This window comes from Fukomys damarensis, unplaced genomic scaffold (assembly GCF_012274545.1).
Source record: "Fukomys damarensis isolate Sample0158 unplaced genomic scaffold, DMR_v1.0_HiC HiC_scaffold_15, whole genome shotgun sequence".
NCBI classification, from domain to species: domain Eukaryota; kingdom Metazoa; phylum Chordata; class Mammalia; order Rodentia; family Bathyergidae; genus Fukomys; species Fukomys damarensis.
Window position 1 is genome coordinate 21,380,064 of NW_022900927.1, and position 10,517 is coordinate 21,390,580.

The following is a 10,517-nucleotide window of genomic DNA, read 5'->3' on the forward strand; positions in this document are numbered from 1 at the left end:
ATATATATGTTAGATATAAATTCCTATAAGTAGCTTTGAAGGTAAATCAATTATGTTATAAACTACTATAAAGAAACCTAAAAGAATTTTAAAAATAGAATATTCCAAGGATATATATGAAAACTAAAATTTCCAGCATCTATAAACAGAGAAAATAGATCATAATACTTTCAGAATAACTCAAGAAATTTAAAGTTAGCATATCTAATATTAAGGAAAAATGTAACCCTATACCCACTAAGAAAATTAGATGAGAAAAAGAAATAATAGGTATCCTATGAGATCGGAGCCATAAACCTTTTTTTTTCATAGATGACATAAATGTTTATATAGAAAATCCAGAATAATTAACCAGGACTTGAACAACAAAATCCTTCCTGGAACCAATAAATAATTGCATCGAGTTTGCACAATAAAAAGTAACTATGCAAAAGTGAATCTTTTTATATAGCAGCAACAATAAATTGAAGTTTGAAATTAAAAACACAAAGCTGCTTACATTACATTAGTGACCTCTAAAATGAAATACTTAGGCATAAATATTAAAAAACAGGAACAAAATTTATATGAAGAAAGCTACAGAACTGTAGAAAGAATTGAAAGAGAAGCCAAATAAATGAAGTCAAATTTCATGTTCATGGATGGGAATATCGTCTACACATTGGTCCTTCTCTAATCCCCAGACTCACTAAATTCCTAATATAAATCCCAGCAACTTATTCATAAATCTGGAAGAACTCTTTCTAACATTTACATAAAATTTACATAAAAAGTTTACAATGATCATGAAGAAGAAAGCACTGAAGAAAAATTAAGTTGAAATCCTATAACTGTCTTAATTTTTTTCAGCTTTAATTGAGCTTATTGGTACATTTTAGGGATACAGTACAGTTACATTCATTATTGGGATCTTGTACCTCTACATGACAAGTCTTGGTTCTCATTTTTTCCCCTTGTCCCTGCCCTCCCTTCACCCCTTCCTTGTATTATTTTTTGTTAATATGATCCTTTGATTTCAAAATCAGATTGGACTCTAGTGTTCAGGTGAAGATTCAGCAGAGAAACGGGGTAGTTTTTGTTGTTTTGTTTTCATTGGTAGGCTTTTTGGGGTCAATTTTTTTCAATGTAAAACACGAGAAACACATAGCTACTATTTCTCTCTCTCTCTCTCTTTTTTTTTTTTTTTTTTTTTTTTTTTTGTACCGGGTATTGAACTTGGGACCTTGCACTTGTGAGGCAGGCAGTGGAACCACTGAGCTAAATCCCCAGCCCTACCATTTCTCATCCTACACTTTTTTGGGGGGAGGGTTAGCAAAATGTCACAGGTCCCACACGATGTGATCTTCTGCTGCAGTGTTTCAGGGGAACTCTGCGGTTAAGCAAGTTGTGTTTTCTTCTTTATGTCCTTAGTGTGGTGCCTTCATCAGGCTGGAGCTTCTATGAAGACTTAACTCTGCTCCCCAAAACATTAGGTAGGGCTTCTTTTTGGGGCAGCATGAGAAGCATGTGAAAGCATTATTTGTCTGCTAAGTATTTTTGGAAGTGAACCATATATGTGCCACTCTAATATTTAGTTAGATATGGGGAGTGTAGAAGAGGGAGAAATTAATTCTACTACAGCATCAACATTGACCTCTCTACATGTCTCAATCTTTATACAAGTGAGATTACCTTATTGATGAGGCAGTAGAAAAAAAGTGTGTTTTTCTTGAAGAAATTAGTATTAATGAAAATGATCAGGTTATTCATTTATTGAAAATTATATATAAAATTCTATTGTTTACAAATTATTTTGATCACTTCCATTGGACATTTGGAGTTTTCCATATCATGCATCTTTTTCACATTGTTAACAATTGAATCACAAATAATGAATGAAGTTAATATGACCTTTGGTGCTTGTGGAGACTACAAATCAATAAAATAACAACTAGAGTTGGAGATTGCAATCACTGAAGGTAGAAGCTGTGAAAATATATGCACTTCTTCAGATGGAACAGCATGAATATGTGCTCTTTCCTCTTGAGAAGAATTCAGTATTTCATTTGTGCATGGAATTGTCCTATATCTGAGGTGAGGGAAAGCTCAGAATAATGGAACTATTAAAGGCTTTCTGGGGACTCCCTGTATCATAGCAAAACACTGTCTCTTCCTCGCTCTGTGATACAAAATGAATCACCCCACAAATCCACAGAGACACACACTGGACCAACAACTGCCATTCACTATGGGCTGTCTGATGTCATATAGTTTTGCTCTTATTTTTAAACATGTTTTGCTCTGAAAAACTTGCTAGAGAACTTTGCTGACTACTTAGTAAACTACAAAGAAACCCACATTTTTACTAAAAGTAATGTTTTGTTACTGTTTTTAAATATTTTGATTCTCCAATACCTGTGGGATTCTAGAATTGTGATCAAAACTCAGAAAGATATATAGATTTTACCAAACACATGTCATATTTTCTTGCTTTGACTTCAGAGCAATTCCTTCATAGCTTAACAGTTTAAAGGTAATTGCCTCACATATCATGAGAGGCAAATCATCACTGCCCATTGGTTCATAGAAATATAAAGAAGTTCCAAAAAGTGTTAAAAATACTCTATTATAAGATGTATTGAAGAAAAAAGTGTGTGTTTAGGTCATGAATTTAATTAATTATAGGCAATATTATGATGTTTTCACAGTATATGCCTACTTCCCCGAAAATTGTACAGCACTTATCTCTATTTTAAGTACCAGAAATACCTAGCAGACATTACCTCCATAAGCTACGAAAGTGGCAAATTTGATGTATTTCATGGAACTATTGTTTTAAATATGTAGCAGTAGTGCAGTGGGCTTTTTCACTTAACAAGCTCAGATGGGAACAATGCTAAAAGAAAGACATACTTTAAATGGTGGTTACCGTAGGCTCAGGAGAATAGGGAAGAGAGTAGGAGGGGAGAGGATGACCAGCATGGGGGTACTACATTATAGTTTGATAGCACGCAGTAGGGCAACAATAATGTATTTTTTTTACAAAACTAGAAGAGGGGGTTTTGAGTGTTTTTGCCACTAAGATATGATAAATATTTGAGGAGATAAAATATGTTTAATATGATATAATCCATGAATGTGTACTGATCAAATATCACATGGTACCCCGTATATATATATATTTTTTGTTTTGTTTTTGTTTTTTATATATTAGTTAAAAATATACAAAAAGAAGAAAATAAATTCTAAAGAAGACTGCCAGTAAGCCACTAACAATTAGGTTTACTAAAAAAGGTAGAAAAATCACACCAGCCACCTACACATACTCACCTGTATGTGAGGAAAACCTGCAGGTATGTGTGAGCCAAGATCTAGTTTACCTGTGGAATTGTCAGACTTTAAAGAGATGCGAAAGGAACGCTGCAAGTACATCACATTATATTGAGGGTGCATCAGAGTTACCTTTTAAAAAAGATTTTAATGCCTATAAAACATTGAAACTATAGTTTCCCAGCTAGATGCTTCCTAAAATATGGAACCTGTGATCCAAGCACTCCCATGGGAGGGATGCTTCAAATGACTCAATGTTTAAAGCAGAGCTTGACTTGTAGAGCCCAGAGTTTAGGAGGATGTATGAATGAGCAGGTTAGAACATTTTGCATATCCAAATATTACCAGGAGTTTGAGGTTCACTAGAGGAAACTGTAAAGTAGAGTTGGAAGGAAATGGAGTAGACAATATGTGAAAAAACGATTATATACTTAGGTGTAAATGTAGTGAAAAATGTATTAAATCTACCAAAGGAAAACTATAAAACTTTGGTGAACAAATTCAAGGAACTGAATATACTTATCTGGAAAGAGACATTTATGTTCCTAAAAGTATATATGTTGTCATATCTTAGTGACAATGATAATAGAACTATAAAAAGGCAATGAAAAGATAGGAAAAGAGTCACAAAAAATTTATATTGACTGTTTAGAGATTAAAATGTTCAAATAAAAAAGACTGTCTTATTGAAAATTTTTACATTATTAAGTAGAAAATGAGAGTAAATATTTAAGCATTTTGGCTCCAAAATAAATGTTCTTAACTGCTAAATTACATTGACTCTAATTTTAATTTAATTTTTATTTTTTTGGTGCCAGGGATCGAACTTGGATCCTTTTTCTTGCAAGGCAGGCAGTGGAACAGTTGAGCTAAATCCCCAGCCCTAACTTTTACTTTTAACATCCTAAAGATTGTCTGAAATCAAGTCCTATTTTACTTTTGCTTTTTGCCCCACTTACCTTTCTCCTCTCAAATTTAGTGAGAGTAACAAAAGGTTCCAACACTGTGATAAAATGCTTTATCAGTCTAATATCCAACTCCTTCATTTACAAGTTTTACTTTCCACACAAATGTAGGAAATAATTTTATTAAACTATATTTCACTCTAAGCAAGGAACCCTCAACTTTATTTTCCTGTAATACATCCATCATTCCCTTCTGAGCCTTCCCTAGCAGCAACTTTAATATCTGCATGCCTACCAGCATCTATCTTGGCAATTTAGATAGTCTCACATTGTTTTTAACACGATTTTCATCACCCATTATATTAAAATTTATCTAGAAGTGACAACTGAAGACAATAAAATCAAGATCGTACAGAAGATAGCCTGATTTTAGATTCCAAATCAATTCCTTTTGTTTATACCTTGAAAAATTACTTAATGGCTTGTATTTAGTTTTCTTGGTTTTTTACAATATAGATAACAGTATCTCTTCTAGTGAAAAGACTTACAATAAAAATCAAACATGAACCCAACAACTGGTAAGCACTAAAAACACTAGCTTCTATTACTTGTCATAATTCTATTACTATTATCATTCTTAATATTACCAGTGATGAATAAATTTAAACCCTCACAAAAAATATCTGAAAGACAATACAATCAATGATATCTCAATAAATATTGTAAGGACAAAGTGTTAATATTATGAACATCTTTATTTGTAAGTAGTAGACTGTTTTAATTAATGTTTTGATTCTATAATTTAAGTTAAATTAAGATCATATTATTATATGTAAAAAATGTGGGAAAGAAAAACTTTATTTTCCATTTTCCTCACACCACTTATTAAACATGCTCATAGTCCTTCAAGTTTAAAAACATAATGAATAACACTAATACATAACCTGGTTTTATTCCTTCATTTTTTTCCAAATTAGTACTTTCTCTTTCTCCAGTATTCATGGCCAAATTTCTCTAAAGTGTTGTTTCTAGTTTCTGCTACATTAAGGTCTGTTTACTAAAAATGACTTCAATCTGGTTCATTTTCTTATCTGAGGAAGGGATTAGAGCTATTTTTGGTTGTATACAGTATAGCTGCATCATTAGGTGGAGTTATTTGTTATTTATTACCTTTATTTCAGATAAGTATGGTTTAAAGTGATGCATCAGTGCCCAGTTGATTGGGGGTGGATTTCTGATGGCTAATTTTAGGTGCCAACCAGACTGGGCTAAGAAATACCTGAAACCATTATTTTGAGATGTGCCTGCACTAGTATTTTCAGAGGTTACTGTGTAAGTCTGAGTGGACTCAGTGAGAATGATCCATCCACCCTCAAGCTTTTAGTCAGCCACTCAGTTACCTGGGGCTGAAGAACATGTGAGAGACAGATAAAAGACCAATGTGCCAATCTCCTGGAACAGAGTTGGACTCTTCCTCTCCTGCCTTGAACTTCAGATTTGTACGGTCTCTGTCCTTTCAAACTCAGGATTCATACCAGCAGCTTCAAGGAGTCTCAAGATTTTATCCTCAGGATGAGAGTTACACTATCAGCTTCTCTTTTTCTGAGGCCTTTTTTTACTTGGCACTGAACTACTCAAGCACCATCCTAGTGTCTACAGCTTGTACATGGCCTGTAGTGGGGCTTCTCAGATTTCATAACTGTGTGAGCTAATTTCTTAAGAAATCCCCTCCTACCTGTCTACCCATCCATCTACAGTATGTATGGTATCTATCTATCTATGTATCTATCTATCAATTATCTTCTCATCTAACTATTTATTTTCTATCATCTCCATCTTTCTCCTCTTGATTTGGTCCTTTGGGGTTCTCTCACTACTTTGAACTTACATCTTTTGGTTATTTCCACAGTAATTGTGGAAGAGGGTGAAAATAGGTATATTTAATACAATAAATATAATACAATATATTTAATACAATAATTCAAAATTGATAACCTCCCGTCTTACTCATAACTCAGTCCAGTGAATGTAAGTAGTGAAAAGAACATGTGTTTTGATTTCATGCACAAGTTTTTCATTGCACAAGGACAGTGTAAAATAATTTCTAATAATTTTAATAAATTACAAGAGGTTATTGAGATATATGGATATTATGGTTTTTATCAAGAACCCCCCCCTCCAATTCTCATGTATTCACAGGTGAGAATTTTATAAAGCGATTGAATTATGGGGCACTATACTTATCAATAGATTAATATCTTGAAGAGGTCAGAGCTAAATCTGTTCTTACTGGATAAGGATGTGGCCAGAAGAGGTGGATTAGTGGGGGAGTGATCTGGAAGGGTGTATCTCCCTTCTCTGCTTCTCCCATTAATCCTTGCTTTCTGGCCACCGTCACATGAACAGACATTCTCTTGTTTCTGTCTTTAAGCCAGTTGACTCTGAATTATAGCCATGAGCCCAAATTATTTTCTTTTTTGGTTGTCAGGTATTTTGTCCTAGGGACAATAAAGTGGCTAAGATTTTGCTACCAGAGAAGTGGGGATGTTTCTGTGGTTATAAATGACCATGTGGTTCAGAAGTATTTGGAACTGGCTTGCAGGAGAAGTTTGGAAAGGTTTGGAAATGCCGGCTAGAGAAGCCTAGGATGTCGTAAGTCAAGCTTGATGGAAGATTGTGGTCAGAGCTCAGAAGAGCAGAGTGTTGAGAAGAACACTAAAAGAAAAGGCCAGACTCAGTTTTCAGCTGAGAACGAGGACTCCTTTGAGAATTGTACTTGAGACCATATGTGTTACACTCTGTCATAAAAATTGTCTACATTTTTCCTGAGATTTTCCAGGAGATTGAGATTAAGGATGGTGGACTAATCAGCCAGACAAATTTCAAGGAAGCCCAAAATTCTAGTTATAGCATTAGTACTACTTGCTATTTTTAGTAAGATCTTCAGTGAAAGTCAACAGCAAAAAGCTCATTTGAACAGTTTGAGTTCCATCAGAAAGAAATTGTCTACAAAATTGGGGCAAAGGACAGCATGACTGTTAAAAAGGTTAGCATTAAAAAGAAGCCAAGAGCTCTACATCAAGATAATAGCAAAGATACTTGAAGCTATCTCAAGAATAAGCAAGAGCTCATCCTTCCTAGGTTCACAGGTACAAAACTAGAAAAGAGAGCCAGAGGAGTTAGAGAGGATTATTTAGGGCAGTGGAGGCCAATGTGTCACAGCTAGCTCTTTGTTATCACTGGAAACTCTAAAAAGTTCACCATCACTAGTCGAGGGAATTGGCTCACCAGAATTTCACAGTTCTCAGCCCTCCAGGCACTCAGAGACCCCTGTAACTACGATCAATGAAGGTCCAGTTCCTGCTTCAGTGTGTGCAGACTTCCATGTCATCCACATGATGCTGACTTTTCACGCAACCAGAATGCAAGTTTTTGGGTTAAGGAGGTTTCTTCTTATCAGAAGACCTGGACACTTGGCAGTGCATGAGGCTCTGAGCATGAATGTACTGGAGATCCCAGGAAGGTGAAGATGCCAGGAACATGGAATGTAAGGAAAGGCACAGGCGGTGAGCACAGCCACCCCACAAGATAGATGACAAGGGCTGCAATTGGCAATTTCACAGAGACAGAACTTCCCAAGCCATGCGGAGGACATATTTTGCTGCAACTTGCCCTGGGTGCTAGAAATGGGGCTACAGGATTTAATGGTTGCCTTGGGTTTTGTCTTGTTTTTTTGTTCCATTATTTCTATCCTCCTATTGTCCCCTTTTTTGAATGGAAAAGTTTATTCGGTGCCATTAATTTTTTGGAAGTATTTGACTGTGTGATTTTCTTCATGTGCTTACAACTAAGAGTTTTCCTTGAGTCTCATAGGAGACTTTGAACTTGAGCCTTTCAGCAATACTTGAACTGTTAAAACTTGGGCAACTTTTAGAGATGGGCTAAACACATTTGCATAAACAGATGATATGAGCCTGTTGGAAACCAGGGCCTGAATGCTATTGTTTAGGTCTAGAATGTCCCCCAAAGTCTTGTGTTTAGAGGTGGTGCTTTGGGAAAGTGATTTACAATACACTTATCAATACACTTATCAGTAGATCAAGCCACTGAAGAGTTCAGAGCTAACTATTAGGAGATGGGGTCTGATTGGAGAATGTGGGTCACTACGGACCTGGAAGGTCTCACTGGGGCCATGACCGGGAAGGTCTCTCTCCAGCTTCTTCCCTCATTTTCTGCTTCCTGAACATGATGAATTTGGCAGTTTTCCTACACTTACACCTTTCCATCATACCATTTCTGCCTTGGAGCCAGCCGACATGAACTGTAACCATGAGCCGAAAAGAGCCTCTCCTTCTTCACATTGTGATTGTTGGGTATTGTGGCCCAGTGAGAAAGTGAACCACTGTTTTACAGTGGTTCATGCTTAAGTAAAAAATATTTTTTACAGTAAAAGACATATTACCATTAATTCTCTTCAAGATACTTACACTTTGAATACACTTATCACATTGTTTTTGCCACGTTCTGAGGTAGTTTTGGAAGTGCTCATTTGAAAATATCTTTAATAGGAGTTATGAAAAATTCAGTGACTGCTGCTGCTGAGTTTACCCAACAGAAATACAGGGTTATAAAAATATGCACGTTGAATACTTTGTTGTTTTTGACACATTCCTCTTGAGACTGGCATCATTAAGTGAAGTGATTGATGTAATCCCTATGGCCTCTAATAAGAATAAAAATACTGCCTATTCTGTCATCATGCTATAATTTGAAAATGTAGCAAGTCTAGAAGCCCAAGAAGAAAAAGTGAGTTTACTTGTGATTCTAGGTATATCCTCATGATAATTTCCTCTGAAAATCTTTCTGGGAAAGCTCTGTTACTGAAGTTTGATAGCTGTGTTAAATGGCTGAATTCCTAGGCACTATCTACCTTCATTGTTATCTTTGAAGATGTCCGACTTTGAGCCCATGTTGAGTGGGAACCAGTCCCTCTGCACTAAATTCACATTTGTGGCTTTTTCTTCTCTAGAAGAGTTACAAATTGTACTCTTCATTGTGTTCTTAATTATGTACTTATTTACTGTGGGAGGAAACCTCATCATCATCTGTCTGATCTGGGTCACCCCGTCCCTGCACACTCCCATGTATTTCTTCCTGGTGAACCTCTCCTTTTTGGAGATGTGCTACATCACCAGTGTGGTTCCTCAGATGCTGGTGCACCTGCTGGTAGAGACAAAAACCATAAGTGTGGAGGGCTGTGCAGCCCAGATGTACGTATTTGCCATCTTGGGCCTGACAGAATGCTGCCTGCTAGCAGCCATGGCTTATGACCGCTTTGTGGCTATTTGTTACCCACTGTTTTATACTCTCAGGATGAGTCCTTCTGTCTGTTTAAAATTGGCTGCAGCATCATGGATCACCGGAGTGGTGGTGGAGTCAGCCCAGATCAGCTGGATCTTCAGTCTGCCCTTCTGTGGAACAGGAAAGATTGAGCACTTCTTTTGTGACATCATGCCTGTAGTGAAACTGGCTTGTGTGGATACTTCCTACCATGAGATTGTGATTTTTGTTGTTTCTATGCTCTTCATTATGAGTCCTTGTTTCCTCATTTTATGCTCCTATATGCGCATTCTTTTGTCAATCTTGAGAATCATGTCAGCAACTGGCAGACACAAAGCTTTCTCCACGTGTTCCTCTCATGTCCTGGTTGTTTCTCTCTTCTATGGCACAGCCTTGTTCACTTATCTCCAACCCAAGGCTGCACACACTCCAAACACAGACAAGGCCACTGCACTCATGTACACGGTGGTCACACCTGCTCTGAATCCTGTCATCTATACTTTGAGGAACAAGGAAGTGAAGGAAGCCTTTCACAGGGTAACACACAGGAACCCTCTTAGATAAATGGCATAATCTATCTATAGTGGCTGAAACTTGTATTCTATGCAGAGGTTACTCAAAACTTTATGACACCTCTACCAGTATATATTGTCATTGATATTTTTATAGCCTGAGGACCAGAGGACACTGAGCTTTCTTTCCTTTTACTTGATGCATTGAAAAAAAAAAGAAAAAGAAATCTGGCCCGGGATTTAGCTCAGCGGTTCTACCATCTACCTTGCAAGCACAAGGACCTGAGTTCCATCCCCGGTACCAAAAAAAAAAAAAGAAAGAAAGAAAAAGAAAAAAAATCATGTAGTGGGATCATCCAGCTGTTTAATTATTCATTCACTAAAGTATATTTCCTTAGTTTGCTGAGTAATAGCTGTCATTTTTTCCCTTCTCCAGTGGAAATATTATGAA

At 36.3% G+C, this 10,517-nt stretch overlaps 1 protein-coding gene and 1 pseudogene across 1 annotated transcript; one reads left to right on the plus strand and one right to left on the minus strand.

Annotated features, from left to right (window-relative positions):
* The window catches only part of LOC104876692, a 9,989-nt pseudogene extending 5,634 nt beyond the window's left edge, over nucleotides 1-4,355 (minus strand).
* Nucleotides 4,356-9,164: 4,809 nt separating this feature from the next.
* LOC104876691 (olfactory receptor 10C1) lies at nucleotides 9,165-10,118 on the plus strand. Its single transcript, XM_019210706.1, has one exon. It carries the CDS (start codon nucleotides 9,165-9,167, stop codon nucleotides 10,116-10,118), a length of 954 nt encoding a protein of 317 aa, XP_019066251.1.
* The last annotated feature ends 399 nt before the right edge of the window (nucleotides 10,119-10,517 follow it).